General features: G+C 39.3%; 1 protein-coding gene across 1 annotated transcript in view; it reads left to right on the forward strand.

Moving 5' to 3' along the window:
* The window catches only part of Cad87A (cadherin 87A), a 1,045,423-nt gene that overhangs the window by 574,365 nt on the left and 448,808 nt on the right, over positions 1 to 22,250 (forward strand). The window contains exon 21 of the mRNA XM_090395555.1: positions 21,806 to 21,932. Within this exon, the coding sequence (XP_090251681.1) occupies positions 21,806 to 21,932 (127 nt within the window). The remainder of the gene's footprint in view (positions 1 to 21,805; positions 21,933 to 22,250) is intronic.

A 22,250-nucleotide genomic window follows, 5' to 3' on the forward strand; every position in this document is an offset into this window, starting at 1 on the left:
AATTAATTTATTAACTTGATGCTGATATTTCGCTGGTATTATAACCAGCATCTTCAGAGCACAAAAACACTGTTTGTCACAATACGCGAGATTAAAACAACATGGTGTACTTAAACAAAATTGTAGCAGCAACACAAAGACTAGAGTCCTGATTTTGGCTCCCTCTATCTGGAAAAAAAAAAAAAAAAAAACGCTATCATATATTACTAGAGTCCTAGAAAAGTGCTAGTTTTTTCTTAATATGACTGTCTCACAGATCTTCGGCAAGTTAACACAGCCATATTTGTTGAGATTTGGAGTGTGTTTTAGGGCTTCTGTCGCCTCTAAGAACAATCTGATTTATATGGGTTTCTGTGTAGTACTTTTGTGTTTTTCCAGTTGATCCTGTGTGCAGGGGTATCCAGAGCATGGTCTGCTAGGCCCGACTTCCCATAATGATAATTCCGGACGTATCGTTTATGTTCGCTGATGCGGATATTCACAGTTCTTCCTGTTTGACCGTAGTAGGCTTGATTGTATGAGCAGAGTACTTGGTAGACTCCTGGATGTGATAAAGGAGGAATGCTATCCTTGAGTGAGCGGATGAGGGTGGCTAATTTGCTACATGGTCTGAATGTAGTGCATAGTTTATGTTTATTGAGAATTCTTGAGATCTTTTCGGATGTGCCTTTAATGTAAGGGATGGTGACTGTTTTGTTGTAATTCTCTGTGGTGGATGGTGGGAGGGGTTTCTTAGGAGTGTTTAGTATTTTGTTTATTTTTTGTGGATTGTAGCCATTGGCCAAGAAGGTGTGGCGTAAGTGAGTCAGTTCAGCAGTAAGAGCCTTGTCATTTGAACAGATTGCTCTCGCTCTATGGGTTAGCATTTTTAATATGCCATATTGTTGAGAAGGATGATGGTGTGATTGTTTGTGTAACTATCTGCCTGTATGTGTGGGTTTTCTGAAAACTGAAAATGATAAGGAACCATCTGGGAGACGTGTGATGAGTGTATCCAGGAAGGGCAGACAGTTGTTGGCTTCCAGTTCCATAGTAAAGTGGACTTTTGGATGTTGGCTATTTAAATGTGCTAAGAATGTTTTCAATGTCTCAGGGTCATGTGGCCAAATAGCAAGCACACCATCAACATAGCGTAGCCAAAGTGTTGGTTTGAGAGTGGCTGTATTGATTGCTTGTTTTTCCAGGTGTTCTATGTAAAAGTTGGCTGGGGGGGGGGGGAAGGGGGGGGCATGGCTGTCCCATCAATTTGTTTGTATATTTTCCCTTTCCATGTGAAATATCCTGTATGTATTGTGAATTTGAATAGTTCAAATATATCAGGGGGGGAAGTGTGACCTTCAGTAGATTGAGGGTTTCTATTAGTGGTACATTTGTGAATAGTGAAGTGATGTCAAAGCTTACTATTAAGTCTGAGCTTTTTAGGGTAAGGTGTTGTAAGATGCTTTTTAGGTGTGCTGAATTTTTGACAAAGGAGGGAGAATTGTTAGTGAGAGTGGCTAGTAGCTTCGCTAAATGTCTAGCCAGTTTGTATGTGGGACTATTTATACTATCCACAATTGGGCGTAGGGGTGTGCCTGGTTTGTGAACTTTTGGTGATCCATAGATCCTCGGTGTTTTAACATGGAAGGGTTTGAGTTTGTTAACTGTGTCTTTGGGCCAGGAAGTGACTTTTTTTTAATAATTTTCGTGCCTTATTCTTTTGTGTGTTGGTGGGATTGCGATCTATAATTTTGTATGTTGACTGATCTTGTAATAGTGTGTGCATTTTGTTTTCATATTCAGTTGTGTCCATCACCACGGTTGCATTTTCTTTGTCTGCTTTTGTTATGGTAATCTGGCTGTTGTTGTGTAGCTCTTTTATAGCAATGAATTCCTTATGTGGGATATTATTTTTTGGAGGCTTGGACTTGATTAGGATGTTGGCCACATCTAAACGTATGTTGTTAGCTATTGTTGGAGGCAGGTCGTAAATTCCTCGTTCAATGGACGCCATTATTTCGGCTTTTGGAACTTGCTTGGGAGTTATGGCAAAGTTGTGCCCTCGACTTAAAGCAGTCGTGGCTTCTTTGCTTAAGGTGAGTGACGATAGATTCACGACGACGAGGTCTTGTTGTAATTGCGGTCGTTGTATGGTGTTCCGTTGTTGTAGATTTTCAAACTTCTTTTGGTGCCGGTTTTTGACTCTGTTGAATTCTTTTTTTGCCGTTGCGTCGGTGATGTTCTCTAAGATTTGCCAAAGTTCCGTATTTAGAATATTATGCAGTGATTCTCGTAATGCGCTGATGGTTGTATTTGCTTGTGCTAATTCCCGGCGAGTAGTGTTAATTTGTTCCCGTAAAAGCGCTACACTCGCTCGTTTATAGATGCATTGGGCTTTGGCCGAGTGGAACTTGTTTTTGATTTTAAAACAGTTCGGTATTAATTTGGTGTCTCGGCACCTCTTTAAGAAGGCTAACCTGTTTAGTTGCCACGCCAATTTCAACTTCCACTTACCATATCGTCGTGTCTTGCGTACAATATCGTCTCTGTGAAGAATCCTTAAACGTGTGGACAGACTTATGTGTTCGTTGAACATGTTGTTTATTATTTTAACGGTATAATAGAACACAGAAACTAAGTAAATAATTAATTTATTAACTTGATGCTGATATTTCGCTGGTATTATAACCAGCATCTTCAGAGCACAAAAACACTGTTTGTCACAATACGCGAGACTAAAACAACATGGTGTACTTAAACAAAATTGTAGCAGCAACACAAAGACTAGAGTCCTGATTTTCAGATAGAGGGCACCAAAATCAGGACTCTAGTCTTTGTGTTGCTGCTACAATTTTGGCAAAACAATCTCCCCTCCATTGTTAACTCTAGTTTCCTTACAATAACAGTTTGCGTGGAGAACAGCATTCTCTAGAAGCTTCAGTCCAACTTTCAAGTGCATGCCATCTTTCACATACAGTTTTCTTCTATGCTCAAATGTACATCCACCTATTCTGAGCCTCTATTTTGGCACATTCTCGCTATAATGCCAATCATTGTTGATGATCTTCTCTTCAGCTCTGCATTATCTTATCTGAGTAATACTCACTATCTTTTCTCTCTTACTCTTCTGTCATACATCCTCAAGCATTAAGGATGTATGACCACCTGATTCATTCTATCTCTCAAGTTATTCGTACTTACCACTGTTTATTTGCCATTGTCACACTGTATAATTCCAGCAGAAAGACTCTCCTCTGTCACTGTGTTTTGGGCTGCACAGATCATTGAATCTTTATACATCGCATCTCTTAACACTGTTCCTTCTTGCTCACCTGCATCCCCCCCTCCTTTCTCTTTGATTTACCTGCCTTCTTGTCATGTCTTCACCTAGCACCTGCAGTGTCTTACTTTTATCTCATTCCTTCTCTTCCCCTGGTTTTCCTATTCTCTACCTTTCTATCTTTTTCATTTTCTATCATTTCAATTCTCCCTCCTACTTTCATCAGATAACATCTCATCTTTACAGGTTTCCTAATCTATTCTTTCATGCTTCTGAACTCTTCTCTCAGTATCTCTCTCTAAGCAACCTACTCTAGCTTGACATTCATTCTCCATCTCCATCTTCCAAACCTACTGCACTCCCTAATTTTATATCCTTATTCACATGATAGTCATCTTCCTCACCATCGATCATGAATCTCCCTTGGTCGGCATTCACTCGTTTCTGACATAATGCTGCAGAAGTTTGTAATGCTAATTTCCATATTCCTGAGCTCTTTCCATTTTTCTATATTTTAAGCAGACATGTGCTCTTCAGTCTCTTACTTGCCACATTTCTAACTGCCAGGATGCAAACATGCTGCATACACCTCATACCACAAAATCTTGTAGCATGCTGTGTAAAATGAAATCCTTAAATGGTGCCAGGCTAGGTAATAATATATCATCAAACTCGATTGTAGCAGCTGCTGTCATGCAAACACTGCACGAAGAACACTGACAAAATATATAAAATATCAAGTCATCCCAAGAGCAATGTCACTTTTTATACTGTACTTGTTCAACTGTGTCTCAACTTGTCTAAACACGAATTTTTAAAACTTTATAAATACTACTAAGCTGAGGCAGCCACATTGTAAGGAATTTCATCATGCAAGAACATCATACATAAGTTATTGTTTAAATAATTCTTAATTACTATGGAGGCTACTGAAGAGTTCATCATGCTTTTTGAATTCAAAAAAAGACAACAGTGCTGCTAACACAGTAAAAAGTGTACAAGAAGTGTATGACAATGTTTTGAATGTACAGAAGTGCTAGCAATGGTTCCAAAAATTTTGGTAAGGGGTCTTAAGCTTGCAAGACTCCCCTTGCTCTGGGTGCTCTCTCTCAATAATGATATGCTGGAAGCTGTTATTGCAAGAAATGCCAATGCCCCTGTTGAAGATTTAGGAAAAGATCTTAATTCATCGTCATTGACCATCCATCGCCATTTGCAAGAACTTGGAATAGTGTCTAAACTCAGCCAGTGGGTTCCTCGCAAACTGATGAACCACAGTTGAAGACAACATGTCAACATCTGCACTAATCTTCATTCTTGAGAGGTTCAATCTGTTTTGAGTCATGTAGTCATTGACTACACAACTCAAAGGCAGTGGGTTCATTCAGGGAATCAGGCTAAACCTCAGCCAAAATAAGACCTTCACCCTCAGAAGGTTTTGTTAAGCATTTAGTTAAGCATTTGTTAATTATTTGGGATATGGCTGGTATTATACACTTTGAACTCTTGCCACAAAAGCAATCAATCACAGCTGAAGTATATTGTGAACAACTTAATCGACTGAATAGAAAACTGAAAGAAAAGAGGTGTTCTCTTGTTAACTGAAAGGATGTTGTTTTTCACCATGATAACACACACATCCTCATAGTGCAAGAATCACCTGTACCAATATTGAGGAACTTGGCTAGTCTTTCACATACTTTGTATTCTCCTGATCTTGCACCTTCAGATTACCATTTATTTTGAAGTTTGCAACATTTCATTAATGAAAAACAATATGATACAATACAGGCACTGAAATTGAGTCTATGTGACTTCTTTGCATCCAAACCTCCTTAATTCTACTGAAATAGCATTATGAAGCTTTCACAAGATTGGAAGAGTGTTATTGATTTGAATGGATAATATATACTTGATTAAATTAGCAAGTAATTTATCTTTTATATCCTTTCTAAACTTAATGCTGAAAACTACATTACTTTTGGGATGAGCTGATATTTAACATAAATATAAAATATTATGTTAAAGTACAAATCCGACAGTCATAGACTACCCACCACAGACAGTACATTGTATCTAGATTAGACTACCTCTAAATTTAAAGCAAAAACTAATAAATTGTATTGAAGAATTATGTCCCCCCCCCCACTGTGCCACCTCTTATTGTATTGCTGCCCTCTGGTGGAATTAAAAAAAAAAATACCCCTGGTGGAACTTGAACTCACGATCCCCAGGTTAGGGAACTGATGCATTATCCTCCCTATATGGAGACCCTGCAGGATGATTTAAATATAGGGACAGTGTTCATTGCAGGTGTAACATTGACAAGTGTAAAGTGTTAGATTATGCTTTGTGATGGTTAATGTTATAAGTTTGTATTCAACTGGCAGTTGTTGTCAGTTGAATTAACTGAAAATTAACTGAAGTGGCTAGAGATTTGGGGGTGAATAGTGGAGTTGAAGTGGAGGGCATATTGTAATAGTATATAGGATCACTTGGATGTTTAAATGGTACTTTCATGGTCAACTGTTCCAGTGAATTGGCAAGCATTATTCCTGCATATGCTGTTGGGCCTGTTAAAACAAGAGCAGCAGCTGCTCAACATCCCTTTTCGGTACAATTGCAAACACATTGAACCTGCTTCTCCTCTTCTTCATTTATTCCATATACCTCGGTCCTCTGGAATGGCCTTCCTCATAATGTGTTTCCCAACAACTTCAACCTCCAGCTCTTTAAGAAAAATGTCATAGATTTTTCTTTCCCAGTCCTTTTCCAATTTCTTTCTGCACCTTGTGTACAGCACTGATGTGCTACAGGTTCGTATACCTCTTATGTGTGGGATAAAATTTGTGGGATTTGTGGATTTCTTCAGAAAAAAATTTTAACAAATTTCTTTTTTCTTATTTTTAGCCTACTCGTGGCACTGATCTGATATAGGTCTTGTGACCTTTCATGTGTGGGTCAGATATAAAAAGAAAAATATATGGAGATAATTTCTGTGTATAAAACTTGGATACAGTTACATTACGACTACCATGCACAGATTTATTGCTTGGGGATGAGGAAGTGATGTTGAAGATCTATAGGTGAGAATTATAGGTGAGAATTTTTTTCTCACTTGGTTAAATTAAACTTTTCAAGAAATTATATTCTTGTTTAATCCTTTATCCAAGTGTAGGCAAACAAAGTTTGTACATAGTGTCTTCACAGATAGGCTACTTGTAGATAGAAACTTCATATCAATTGCTTTAGTATCCCATAATACAAATCACATTTCCTTTCAGGTGTATTTAATGCTATGCATTATGAGAAGGGTCACTACTCAAATCTGTTTAAACTTTTATTGATGTCTCCACAGTGGGAGCCAGACCCAGAAGACAATTATGGGTTCTTTTTGGAGGCATGAAGTGGCTTCAAAAAAGTTAAAAATGATAAAAAATAAAAATACTGAAAAATATGAGTGGGAGCCAGATTAAAAAAAAATACAAAGGAGACGAATCAAATGCAGGTCAGGTGTGCAGGCTACTTGGACTGCTGCTTTTTAATTTGCACATTAATGAAAATGAGGAAAATATGGGAGGAAGTGTCTGCTTTGTTTGTTAGTGGTGTTAAGAATATTAAAAAGAATGAAAGTTGAGCAGCTTTTACAGATGAAGTATAGATCACACAACTCTCATAGTTCTATCCCTTAAAAAAAAAAAAAAAAGTGGAAATTACAGGTGAACTTACAATATTCTGTACTCAGAATTCGGGTAAGATTTATGCAAGTATGCTTAGACAAAGCTAAGAAAAATTATGGAAGAGAAACTTAGACAAGAACGAGCTGGGTTCATGCCAAGTAAAGATTGTCAAGAACAGGTATTAACTTTATAACAAACAGTGAGATCCTTGTTATATTCCCATGCTTTTTATCTTTTAAGTTTTGTTGACCTGGAAAAAGCATATCAGGTGCCAAAAGCAAAGCTGATTAGAATGCTACAGTTGTGGGTAAATGGAATATTATACTAGCATTAAATAGTTTGTATATGTTGTAAGTCAGTAGATAAAATTGATGGAAGTGCAGGAAGGTGATTTGATGTAAAATCTGGTATGAGAAAAGGATGCACTCAATCTCCACTGTTATTCATTTCTATATATATATAATATTATGAAAGAAAGTGGCATTAAATCCGATATCAGAATTGGAGATATCAAGCTGTAATCTTTGCCTTGTGCAAATGATATTGTACTCCTAAATAAATTGAGGACAAATCTCCAGCATTCTTTAGCTAAATTGAATAATGGCTGTAATAAATCTCATTGCATTCTCAATAGGGAACATACAAAAAAAAAGTAAAATGTTTCTCCTATTTAGGGACAATTTTTTCTGAAGATTGCAATTAAATATGAAAATTGACAGTAGAATAAGTAAAGCTGGCATGGTGAGGAACCAATTGAGTAAGATCTTTTTTTGTGAAATTTGAGAGAAATTAGCCAAAGCACTAAAGTAGCAATATGCAAGACATATGTTCTAGCCAATTTTAATTTACAGACCTGAGATTTGGGTTAGGAAAAAAGCAGTTGATCACAGACTACAGACAACAGATATGAGAGTTTAGGGGGGAAAAAAAAATTAGGATGGCATCAGTAACAGAATTACAATAAAAATGAATAGGATGGAACTTGATACTCAGTATTCGAGAATGTGTGTGTGTGCAAGTGCATATAAGCAGAGCTGATCTAAGATAGTACATTCACTTAAACAAAATGGGAGATGAAAGGTTAGCAAAACAGATGTTTGATGCTAAGATGGCTGGAAAAAGATCTGAGTAGACTGATACAGTCATAAGCGCCCTAGAAGAAAACCAAGTTAATTATTATTATTCAGAACTCCATGGAGTCAAGAGACTCATTGGAGGCGGTCCTTCCTACGAAACACAAAGTCTGTCATACCACTCCTTGAACTCATTGACCATTCTTGCTGTCACCACTCTATCAGGCAATGCATTCCATGGTTCCACCACACTCCACATAAAGAAACCATTCTTTACCCTCTTGCTCACAGCTTCTTTTCATACTTTCCAGGGATGGCGCCTTGTCATTGCTCCTTCTTGCTACTCTACCAAGTGAAAGAGCTCCACAGTGTCCACCCTGTAACTGCCTCTCAACAGTTTAAAAGTCTCGATCATATCACCTCTCCTTCTTCTATCCCTCAAACTCTGCAGTCCACATTCCCTCAGCCAATTCTCATAATTGCGAATTATGCAACACTTTTTTCTCAGTCACATAAGTATTCTTTAGTGGTGCTGCTTTCGGACTTTAGTTGCTATATGGTGTTATTTTTGGGTTACTGAGAAGGCGAGGTCAGAGTGAGACTCATCTGCAGTGGAAGAGAAGATAAGTTTTTGTTATTTAGAATAGTTAAATATAGTTTATATTTGTAGTATAGCATAAGTAAATTGGCTTGCAGTAGAGTGTATAACATAGCATTTACCGTTTAGATGTAGTAGTTCCTCGGCACTAAGTTAATGATGTGGCAGCTGCAGCTCCAATTGCAAATGGCGTGTCACCAAGTCCTCCCCATTTTAGGACTCTATTTTGCATAACATAATAAAGGATTTTGTGGCATGTATGCATCCCAGCAGTTGGATATGACAGGTGAAAGAAGGGGGGGGGTGTATATTATTATTATTATTATTATTCAAGCCTCCAAGGAGTCAAAAGACTCATCGAGGGGAGGTCCCCCCCCCTGAGAAACACAAAGTCTATCATACCACTCTTTAAACTCACTGACCGTTCTCGCTCCCACCACTCCATCAGGCAATGCATTCCACGGCTCAACCACCTTCCACACAAAGAAACCACTCCTTACCCTCTTGCTCACAGTTTCCTTTCGTAACTTCCATATGCCTAAAATGTAGGCAATGGGAGGAATTCAGTGAGTTAGATGTTACGATATCCAACCTTGTTGCGTCAGTAGTGGGAGAATCTTGAGAGACGAGTAGTGTGATTGGTGAGAATAACAAACGAAATATGATTGAAAAAAAATAAGAGTAGGGAGTATGGAAGACTTGAATAATTGTGAAGTTTTCGGAGATGGTTTTGATTGGGAGGATGAATGGCGAGTAAGATTAACTAACTTGAAAAGAGAGATAGACGAGTTAAAAGAGGAGGTGGAAAGCCTCAGGAATGAGATGAGAAGTATGAAAGATGAGAGTAGGCAAATGAAAGAGATGAATGCAAGGTGAATCAGAGGAGGAGAGAGAGAGAGTTATGGGAATGATAGAAGAGTAGAGAATGGAAACAGTCAGAGACAGGAAGTGAGAAGAATGCGAGGGAGTGTTGGAACCAGGGATAGAGTGATGCCAGGACAGCAGGTAAGTAGAGAACACTGAAAGAAAGGGTTAGAGGAGTGAGAGAGTGAGGGATGCAGGCGACCAATCAACGAACAGAGCGGTAAGAGATGTGATGAATGGAGACTTGATGATCTGTGGTGTGCAAGATAGGATGCCAGAGGAGTGTTTGCCTGGCGGAAGGATAGAAAGTGTAGCTATGGCAATTAAGCGGAGTGAAAGGGTGGATGAAATGATTGTGATGGTGGGCACGAATGCCTTGAGAGGTGATGTAAATCAAGTGACGAAAGAGCTGAGATTCATACGTGAAGTTGTACAAAAGAAAATGCAGAGAGGAAAGATTGTGTGTGTGTGTGTGTGTGTTACCCAGGTATGATAATGAGGAGCTTAGAGAGCAGTAATAATGAATAGCATAATAGTCAAAATGTGTCAGAAGAGAGGATTGGAATATGTGTATACTTGGAGGGCATTTGAGGACAGAAAGGAACTGTATGTGAGAGACTGCTTGCATTAGAATGAGAAAGGATCTAGACATCTGGAGAGATTCTATTTCCTGAACAAGTCGGGAAACAATGCAGGGAAATTGGTAACTGAGGTGGCCTCTTGTGGGAATAGGTGTTTGGGGGTGGGGGGGGGATGACATCAGGTAACACTGAGTCCAGTGGTGCCTGAAGGGGATAATGATAAATATAGAAGCAGTGACATTTTTATGCTTTATACTAATGCCAGAAGTATCCGGAATAAAGGAGATGAATTGGTGGCACTGATAGTGTCGGCCTGGCCAAAGATTATTGGAATATCTGAGGCATGGTTGACAGAAAATGATACAATAACAGGAATATAAGTAGCAGGATTTTCAGGATCAATCATTTTCAGAAGGATAGGAAGGAAAATGCGGTGGTGGAATACTGCTTATGATAAGTGATGACTTATGTCCTCTAAGAGTGGAGGCTTTGGAAGGCAGTGACACTAATGGTTTTGAAGACATATTTTGTGAGGTAGAGGTGGCCAAGACAGAATATTTAGTAGGGTGTTGGTATAAGCCAATGAGCACAGAGGGTGGGGAGCAGATGTTTAGGCAATTGAGCTTGGCAAGTGCAAGAAGAATGATTGTTATGGGAGATTTTAACTACAGCAGTATAAGCTGGGAAGAGTAACATGCATGTAGTAATAAGGGAATGGAATTTCTAGAATTCTTGAGTGACAAATGTCTTACCTAACATGTAATAGAGGGAACAAGAGTTCTGGATTTGTTTATAGCATCAGAACAGCTGATAATAACTGAGATGACATCTCTCTCCCCAGTTGAGGAGAGTGACTATGTGGTTTTCACTTGGAAGATGAATAGACATTCAGGATTTTATCAAAGAAATGGGAACGTATGTGGAATTATAAGAGGGACGATTATAATAGTCTTGGGGCAGTTCCATGGAGGGTGGAATTGGAAGGCCAGGATATCATTAGTACTTGGGAAATGGTGAAGGAATATTTGTTAGCAGCAATAATAAGAAATCTTATTGTTATTATTATCTTCTTCTTCCAATGCATGCAAAGCTGACGATGGTAAATGTCCCATTCTGGACACCCAACATACAATGCCCCTATAACCTTTTGTCAGGATGAGATCAGAAAAATACTGACCAAATTATACACAAATAAGTTTCCTGACCCTGATGGCATTCCCCAAATTGTCCTGCAAGTTTTCGCACCAGAACTGACTTCTATCCTATGTTGCCTATATATACTCTCTTACTCCACTGGAATTTATCCCACAAACTGGAAATTGGCCTATATTCAGCCGATTCCCAAGAAAGGTGACAAGTCACTGCCGTCCAACTACTACCCCATCTCACTTACCTCAGTCCTGTCAAAAGTAATGGAAAAATCATCAATTCCCAACTCCTACACTACCTTGAAGATACCTGCCTAATAAACAACTGCCAGTATGGATTCCATCGCTGCCGATCAACAGGAGATCTGCTCACATACATCACCCATCTCTAGACAAATGCTATGGAAAAGTTTGGTGAATCTCAAGTGGTTGTACTTGATATCTCCAAAGCCTTTGACCAGGTCTGGCACAAAGGCTTACTAAGCAAACTACTCATTCGGTCTGACCCAGGACTTCTGTAGTTGGATTGCCAGCTTTCTGTCTGGACGCACACTGTGTGTGATACTGGATGGCTCCCTATCCTTTAACCATTCAATTAATGCTGGGGTTCCACAAGGTTCTGTCCTCTCACCAACACTCTTCCTGCTATATATCAACGACCTACTTCAGTTGACCTCCAACCCAATACACAGTTTTGCAGACGACAGCACACTACACTCTTCACTTGCATTTGATAAGCCTTACCCTACACAGCTCACCTCAACCTACATAACATCAGCTACCACCCTCAATTCTAATATCCAAGCGTCCTACAATGGGGTTTGGATAACCTCATCAATTTCAATGCTAATAAAACCAAGTTCTGTCCTATTTCCCATAAAAAATAACCATTTCTTCCCAGTATCCTTTTTGACAATACCCAAATTTCCAGACAGTTTGAAATCTCTCTTCTTTGAATTACCCTCACATCAGACCTCTCCTGGCATAAACAAATCACAACCATTGCATCCTTAGCTTCTAAAAAACTAGGATTTCTCTTTCGCTTAAGATGTTACTTCACCCCTGAACAGCTGTTAACATTATACAAATCAAAAATCCACCCAGCTATTGAATACTGCTCCCACATATGGGGTGGGGCCCCTAAAAGCTCTCTCTCAAAATGCTTGACTCAATACAGAGTAGAGCAATTAGGCTTATTAATGATCCATCCCTTTCCAACTCCCCCCCCCCCCCTCTTTCACACAGATGTATGGTCTCTGCAGTATGTATATTCTACAAATATTTCCATGGGAAATGCTCATCTGAAATAACATCAATAATTCTTCCACTCAGTACTAAGCTTGTTGGAACACATGCAGCTGTTGCTCAACATCCCTTCACAGTACACCTATAAACAATGTGAACAAGTTTCTTTTCTTCCTCTTCATCCCTGCAACTGCTGCACTGAAGAATAGTCTCCCCCTTGCTGTGTTTCCCAAGGAATACAATTTAAAGTCATTTAAATCAAATATAAACAAGTTACTCCTCTCCTAACCCACTACCCATACACGGTAATCAACCAACCTCATGTGTATGGGCACAACATAAATAAAAATAATAAATAAAAAATAAAAAAACAATATCAAACAGGAACTGCAGGTTAAAAAGAGATTATGGAACAGATATAAGGAGAAGTGTGGAGAGCAGATGCATGAAGAATATAAGACTCAGGCCAGGAGAGTGAGTAGTATGGTGAGGAAGGCAAAACTGGAATATGAGAAGAGATCGGCTCTAAGATCCAAAGAAAATCCTAGGGAATTTTTTAGCTATGTGGCCAGTAGGAGGAGAAATGATTGTTGAAGAATGACATTGTGAGATAAAAATGGGAATAGAGCTGATGCAGAGGACATAGTGGAGTGTTCAATGATCAGTTTATTGGAGTATTTCATCCTGGAGAAGAAGGTTTTAATACTAGAGAGGTAGGGCAAGGTCAAGGTTTAGATGTGCAAGAGGAGAGTGTGTTCCAAATACTGAGTACTCTGGATGTCAGCAAAGCAGTGGGACTGGATGGTTTTTCACTATGGGTTTTGAGAGAATGTGATAAAATTAGGATCTGACAATTAAAATGCTGAATAGTGAAAGACTAATCTGGAGGAAAATTGTTGACAAGACAGCAGTAATGACTTGAAAATAATTGTGTAGTACTGTCAGACTATTATGTATTGAAATGAGGAATTAGCTGGAAAAGAGATCAATGCAGCTTGTGGGATATTCAAGAACTTTCTAGTAGGAGCAATATCTAAATGTGTTCCAAGGGTCACAAGGTTAAATAAGGTAGGTGTGAAATGGATAAATGAAGAGATTAAGTATGTGATACAGAAAAAAAGCATTATGGAGGCAGCATGAGAGAAGTGGTAATCAATTCCACGAGGATTACAAAAACCAGGCAAGGAGGGTGATTTGGTTTCTAAGGGTAGCAAAAGTGAAGCATGAGCATCAGTTATCTAATGAAGCCAGTAAGAATCCTAGGGAGTTCTTTTGATATATAGCCAGCAAAAAAAAAAAAAACATGTTTAAATGGATGATATTGATAGAGAAAATGGTATAAGGACAACTTATATAGAAGATATAGTGGATATATTAATGAGCAGTTCATAAAGGTCTTTCATTCTTGTGAATGTGACATCATGGAGAGATTGAGAGCTGATGATAGGGGGGGAGAGACTAACTGTAGGTGAGCAAGAGGTGTATGGGGAATTGAGAAAATTTGATGTTAATAAGGTTGTGGGACTTGATAATATATCACCATGTATTCTGAAGAAACGTGCCATGGAGTTGCCATCTGTCTTGACATATTTGTCTTGCACTGGGTCGAGTTCCAATGGAGTGGAAGGAGGTAAGATTGAACCACTTCATAAGGGAGGTGATAGAACTCAAACATCAAGTCACTGTAACTGTCTGGGTGAAATGGCTGCTAGAAGAGAACTGACTGAGTCTGAAAGAAGTATTGTGATAGGATGCCATGTTGCAGGTATATGTATCTGGCAATTAACAAATTGGAACATTCCAGTTTTGATTGTTAATATTTGGTCCTTTTTTAAAGAATTTTAAAATGATCAATAAAATTTTAAAATTTAAAAAATCATGGTCCAGTAAAATTCAAAGAAAATGTCTCATACTTCGAACATTCCAGGTCAACTATCAGTGATACCATACTGAGATGGAAGCGCAGGTAGTCAACTGTAAGTGATACATGCAGTGGACACCCACCACAATTAACAAATGTGACCATAGGGTGTTACGAAGGTAAATATGTCAAAACTGTCATTCCTCATCTGACAGGTTGAATATGGAGTTCCTGGCATTGATTGCAATACTAATCTACACGAAAACATTCAGAACTGAGTCTCACAACATGGGTTTCTATGGCAGGACTGCAATATGCAAGCTAAATTACCCATACTAACAAGCATCATCATCTTTAGTAGTTTAAAAAGTGTGTCCAGTGAGATGCAGAAGCTTGGATAGCTGTTATGGAGCAACAGATAATGCTACATCCTATGTTGAGCACATGGACAGGTTTGGCAAATGCCTGAGGAATTACTCTCACCAGAGTGCATAACCCCAACTATAAAATTTGTTATGAAATGAAGTAAAAATGTAATGCTTCCTACTTTGTGGCATTTTTATGGAACTGACCATTATTTCTTTCAGCAAGGCACTGTGTCATAAGACTGCTGCTGTAACTGCATGGTTTATTATTATTATTATTCAGGCCTCCATGGAGTCAAAAGACTCATCATGGGAGGTCCTTCCTAAGAACATAAAGTCTGCAAGACTCATCAAGGGGAGGTGCCCCCTAAGAAACACAAAGTCTGTCATACCACTCTTTAAACTCATTGACCGTTCTTGCTCGCACCACTCCATCTGGCAGTGCATTCCACGGTTCAACCACTCCTTACCCTCTTGCTCACAGTTTCCTTTCGTAACTTCCAGGGATGGCCTCTTGTCATCACTCCTTCCTGCTGTTCAACCAAGCGAAAGAACTCGCCAGTGTCAACCTTGTTACCACCTCTCAACAGTTTAAAAGTCTCAATCATATCACCTCTCCTTCTTCTATCCACCAAACTCTGCAGTTACATTCCCTCAGCCAATCCTCATAACTATCCTTGTACAGTCCTGAAACCATCTTTGTCATCCGTCTTTGTATCCTTTCCACAGTTAATTTATCCCCTTCAAATCCTGGGGACCAAATCTGAGAACAATAGTCCAAGTGTGGTCTGATCAGAGACTTATACAACGGAATGATAACCCTCTTATCTCTGCAGGTCAGTGTCCTTCTCATAATTGCAGCAATCCTCTGTGTTACCTTCACCACCTTTGCAATATGTCCCATAAACTTCAGGTTTCTATCAATCATCAACCCCAGATCTCTTGTCTCCCCTACTTCCTCCAGTATAATTCCTCCCATAGAGTATGCAGCATCCCATCGATGTTTCCCAAACCTCAAGCCCTTACATTCTGCTGCATTAAATTGACACCCCAATTCATTTTCCCATCTATCTAGCTTATTTAAATCCTCTGCACTATTACTAATACTCCTTCCCAGCTCCTTGAAACTGCTCCACTACACACAACTCTCTGATACCTATCAGACAGCCAATCCTGAATCCAGTTGACCAATCTGACCAGACCCATGTGCTGCAACTTAAATATCAGCTTATCATGTGGCACCCTGTCAAATGCCTTCGCTAAGTCTAAGAAAATTGCAATATATGCTTTTCCCTCATCTAATGTTCTTCTAACTTTATTATAAAAGGCTAGCATATTGCTAAAACAAGAGTGCCCTTTCACAAATCCATGTTGACTCTCACAGATAACATTACCCTCATCTGCAGAATGCTGTATACAGTCCCTCACTACTTTCTCCAAGATCTTAACAACTACTGATGACACACAGACTGGCCTATAATTAGTCACTTCCAGTCTGTTACCACCTTTATGCAATGGCACTATCTTACCTTCCTTCCATTCTCTGGGCACCTTTGCCTTAGCCAAGGTTAAAGGCACTGTCAGTTCCCTAACACATTCTCTCAAAACTTGTGGTGAAATACCATCCAGTCCCACAGCTTTACTAACATCCAGAGTACTCAGTATCTGAAACACACTCTCCTCCTGTACCTCCAGACCTCGAACCAGTCCTATCCCTCTAGCATTAAAACTGATTCCTCTAGAATGAAATACTCCAATAAAGTGTTCATTGAATTCCACTATGTCCTCTGCATCAGTCACTCTATTCCCATTTTTATCCTACAATATCGTTCTTCCACAGTCATTTCTCCTCCTACTGGCCACATAGCTAAAAAATTCCCTACGTTTTTCTTTGGATCTTAGGGCCAATCTCCTCTCATATTCCAGTTTCGCTTTCCTTACCACACTAGTCACTCTTCTGGCCTGTGTCTTATATTCTTCATGCATCTTCTCTTCACCTCTCCTTATATCTCTTCCATAGCCTCTTTTTCCCATGCAATTCCTGTTTAATATTGTTTGTCATCCACTTTACTCCAAATTGTGTCCTCTTTTTCACTCATGGTATACAACTTACCATTGCTGCTAACAAATATTCTTTCACAATTTCCCACGCACTAATGATATCCAGGCCTTCCAATTCTTCCCTCCATGAAACTTCCCAAAGTTGACATCTAAGACTATTATAATCACTTGCTTTATAATTCCATATAAGTTCCCGTCTCTTTGATACTCCTGCATGTCTATTTATTTTCCAAGTCAAAATCATATGGTCACTCTCTCCAACTGGTGGGAGAGATGTCAACTCAGTTATTATCAACTCTTCTGATGCTATAACCAAATCCAAAACTCTTGAACCTCTTGTTCCCTCTGTTACATGTTGCCTAAGACAGTGTCCCTCAAGAATTCTAGAAATTCCATTCCCCTATTGCTACATGCATCTTCCTCACTCCAATTTATACTACTGTAGTTAAAATCTCCCATAACAATCATTCTTCTTGCACTTGCCAAATTTAGCTGTCTAAACATCTCCTGGTCCCCATCCTCTGTGCTCCTGGGTCTGTACAACACCCCACTAAATATCCTGTCTTGCCTACCTCTACCTCACACCATATGCTCTCAAAATCATTTGTCTCACTTCCTTCCAAAGCCTCCACTCTTAGAGGACATAGGTCATCACTTATCATAAGCAGTACCCCACCACCACGCTTTCCCCTCCTATCCTGATGAAAAATGCTATACCCAGTGACTTCTATTCCTGTTGTTATATCCCTTTCTGTCAACCATGTCTCAGTGATCGCAATAATTTTTGGCCAGGCTGATGCTATCTGCGCCACTAATTCCTCTCCTTTATTCCACATACTCCTGGCATTAGTATAAAGTATATAAATGCCATTGTTTCTATACCCAGCATTATCCCTTCTAGACTCCACTGGGCTCAGTGTTACCTGACATTGTCTCCCTTCTCCCAAGTACCCATTCCCACAAGAGGCCACCCCTACTATAATCCTCCCTGGGACACACTGACTCGTTCAGAACAGCAATCTCTCCAGATGCCTACATCCTTCCTCATTCAAATGTAAACGGTCTCTCGCATACAATTCCTCTCTTTCCTCAAACGCACTCCAAGCATCCACATATACCAGTCCTCTCTTGTCACACATTCTTGCTATTATGCCATTCAATATCACCGCTCTTCTGCTCAGCTCATCATTATCATACCTAGGCAACACACACACTATTTTTCCTCTCTCTGTCTTCTTCCGTACAGCCTCAAGCAAAAATCTCATATTTCTCACTGCCCAACTTATATTACCACTCAGGTCATTCGTTCCTACCATCACAATCATCTCATCCACCCTTTCACCTCTCTTAATTGCCATAGCCACCCTTTCTATTGTTCCTCCTGGCAAACACTCCTCATGCATCCTATCTTGAACACCACAGATCATTGAGTCGCCATACATTATACTGTTTACCATTCCCTCTCTCCTATTGTTTCCATTCTCTCCTCTTCTTTCATTCCCATAGGTCTCTGTCTCATTTCCTCTCCTCTACTGCTATTCTCTCTTCTAGCATTCCCATACTTCTCTCTCCTACTGTTTCCATTCTCTCCTCTTCTAGCACTCCCATACATCTCTCTCCTACTGTTTCCATTTTCTCCACTTCTAGCACTTCCATATCCCTCTCTCATTCTGTCTCTCCTAATGTTTCCATCCTCTTGTCTTCTAGCATTTCCATACCTCTCTCTCATTCTATCTCTCCTACCGTTTCCATTCTCTCCTCTTCTAGCACTTCCATCTCTCCTACTGTTTCCATCCTCTTGTCTGTTAGCATTCCCTCTCTTCTACTGTTTCTATTCTCTCCTCTTCTAGCACCCCCATAACTCTCACTCATATTCCCTAAATTCCTCTCTCCCCTACTCTGATTCGCCTTGCATTTATCTCTTCCTGGCCTCCACAGAGCCTTGATCTCATCCCTATTGATCATCTGTGGGATGAACCTCAGCATTGGGTGATGTCAAGGAAAGTCCATACCACAACAATTCAGGGCATCATTACATGCCTATAGGAAGAATGGTCCAAAATTCCCATTAAACACTGAGTCATTCTCTTGTGGAAAGTATGTCCCATAAGATTGCTGCAGTTAATGCAATGAAAGGACATCATAGAACACTATGGTGTCTGTCGACTTCTTTTCAAGCAGTATATAATTATATCAGAATTCTCCCCCCACCCATTCCATTTGCTCTGTATTGATTTATACAGTCAGCTTTTTCACTGGAGAGTCCCTATGTATAGCACACCATAAATTCAGGCTAAAACCTGACATTTATACTATTCTCAAGGAAATATACATACTAATCTTTTTGTTACTATTCATTATAAATTCATAATATGAATTTATATTATGAATTCATATTAGAACACATGCAATTTACAGACAAAAAATACTAGCCGTGGTGGTGGTGGTTGTGGGCAGTAGATGGCGTTTATGTAGGTGATTGATAGTAGAGGTTCTGTGTAGTAGTGCAGATGGAGAGTTGTACAGTGGGAGTCCTCCTGCAATGAGTCTTCGGACTCCTTGGAGGTGTCAGGAATAATAATAATAATAAATTTTGGCATAAATGTTTGTAAAAGTCTACTCTAAAAGCCTATTCAAAGAACTCTACACGCTCACACTTGGATAAAGGATTAAACCAAGTATATAATTTCTTGGTATCTTTAATTTATAGTATAACCAAGTGAAAAACCTTCTAAAAATGCAGGCCAAGCCATTCTAAATGAAATTTATGTGCTAATCTTTTGGCTAGGAATAGCTTATTTCTTTGGTATCTGTAAGTTTTTTTATTATTATTATTATTATTATTATTATTACAGGCAATTCCGAGAGTCCTTAGACTCTTGGAATTGCCTGTAATAACACGAGGCCCTAAACATCATATCAAGAACTATCTAAAATTTGCACAGTATCTGTCATACTTTTGCTTTGAACTCATTCTCAGTCATGGCACTCACAACAGAGTCTGCTGTGAGTGCCATGCTCCACTCATTCACTGTTCTCCAAGTAAAAAACCCAGTTCTGGCACCCTTGCTAACTATTCTCTTACCCAATTTCCATGGATGGCTCCTAGTTCTCTCACCAACACACCTGTTCTGAAAAATTTCCTCTGAATTAATTTGTATGCCTCACTCATATTGCTCCTTTTTGACCTGTCAAGCAGTTTCTGTAACCCACAAGTCTTCAACTTGTTCTTGTAAGGTTCATTCCATAGACTTGCTACCATCTTGGTCACATGCGTCTGGATCCTCTCCACCTCCTCCTCCTCCTCATCGCCATGAAACCTGGTCATTCAGATGCATCTGCATACAGTAGTTGAGATGGAGTCTTATCAAGGCTCGATAAAGATTATCTCACCACGAGTTTTGAGAGAATGTGCTAAGGAACTGACAGTGCCCTTGACCTGGCTTATCAATGAAGTCTGGCTGCGGAAAAGGTGCCCATGGAATGGAAGGAAGGTAGGTAAGATAGTGCCATTGCATAAGGGCAGTAGCAGACTGGAAGAATCTAATTATAGGCCAGTTGGTGTGTCATCAGTAGTTAGTAAGATCTTGGAGAAAGTAGTGAGGTACCATATACAGCATTGGGCAGATGAGGGTAATGTTCAGTGAGAGTCAACATGGATTTGTGAAGGGGCGCTCTTGTTTTAGCAATATGCTAGCCTTTTATGATAAAGTTATAAGAGCATTAGATGAGGGAAAGGCATATACTGCCATTTTCCTAGACTTAGCAAAGGCATTTCACAGGGTGCCACATGATAAGCTGATATTCAAGTTGCAGCTCATGGATCTGGATGTCAGATTGGTCAACTGATTCAGGATTGGCTGTCCAATACGTATCAGAGAGTTGTGTATGATGGAGCAATATCAAAGAGGCAGAATTTTACAAGTGGGATTCCACAGGGCTCAGTACTGGGACCTACATTGTTAAACTTTATATCAATGACATTGTCCATGGATTGCAAGGGGATATTCGGTTGTTTGCAGATGATGTGAAGCTGGGAAGGGTTATTAGTAATAGTGCAGATGTGGTAGCCCTGCAAGAGCATTTGAATAAGCTAATAGATGTGGAAATGAATGAGGGTGACTGTTTAATGCAACAAAATGTAAGGTCTTGAGGTTTGGGACACATCGATGGGACGCTGCATACTCTATGGGAGGAGTTAAACTTGAGGAAGCAGGAGAGACAAGAGATCTGGGTTTGATGATTGATAGAAACCTGAAATTTAGGGGACATATTGCAAAGGTAGTGTAGGTAATGCAGAGGATTGCTGCAATAATGAGAAGGATACTGACCTGCAGAGATAAAATGGCTATCATCCTGTTGTATAAGACTCTGATCAGACCACACTTAGACTATTGTTCTCAGATCTGGCCCCCAGGATTTGAAGGGGATAAATTAACTGCGGAAAGGGTACAAAGGCAGATAACAATGATGGTGTCGGGACTGTACAATGATTGTTATGAGGATCGGCTGAGGGAGTGTGGACTGCAGAGTTTGGTGGAGCGAAGGAGGGGTAATATGATTGAGACTTTTAAACTGTTGAGAGATGGCTACAGGGTTGACACTGAGGAGTTCTTTTGCTTTTAAATAAAGCAAAAATTAATTAAGTGGATATTAGATCCCACATTGTTTTAAAACCGAATAAGAAACTCAAAGACGTTCTTTTGCTTAGTTAAACAGCGAGAAGGAGTCATGACAAGGGGCCATCCCTGGAAGTTACAAAAAGAAACTGTGAGAAAGAGGGTGAGGAGTGGTTTCTTTGCATGGAGGGTGGTTGAACCATGGAATGTATTTCCTGATGGAGTGGTGAGAGCGAGAACAGTCAATGCATTTAAGGAGTGGTATGATAGGCTTTGTGTTTCCTAGGAGCGATCTCTCTCTCTTGATGAGTCTTGGTGAACTTGTGCTTCTTAGAAAGGACCTCACATGATGAGTCTTTTGACTCTATGGAGGCCTGAATAATAATAATGTATGTGTTAAAATATTGTTCCATATATATAACAAGAAAGATTTAAGTAAAGTATTTTGCAGATCATTGCTATGGATGCAGGCAGTCCAGTAAGATCTGGAACAACAACACTAACAGTTCACATTCTGAATAATAATGACAAAGCTCCCTATTTCACTCCTTCAACACAGAGAACTCAAGTTTCTGAAGGTAAGAATATTTGTATTATTATTATTTTTTAATAAAAATCACCCAAATTTTAACATTTTTTAATTAAAAAATAAAAACATTTTTAAATTTTAAAGAAAATTAATTAACAATTTTAAATCCAAATTTCAGGCAAAAATGTAGTGAAACGTTAGCAAATGCATAATCATTTTTGGTGCTATTATGCTCATCGTTCCTAAAAAATAAATTTTATTATTCGTGGAGTAGTGAGTTATTCTCACCGATATCTAGAACTGGATGGAAAAATTATGGCTTTACTGTTGCATGTACCGTTTTTGTGATCCTCACCCTTTAGACATG

Source organism: Typopeltis vanoorti, chromosome 7 (genome assembly GCF_054136105.1).
Source record: "Typopeltis vanoorti isolate ZY-2024b chromosome 7, IOZ_Tvanoo_1.0, whole genome shotgun sequence".
Classification (NCBI taxonomy): domain Eukaryota; kingdom Metazoa; phylum Arthropoda; class Arachnida; order Uropygi; family Thelyphonidae; genus Typopeltis; species Typopeltis vanoorti.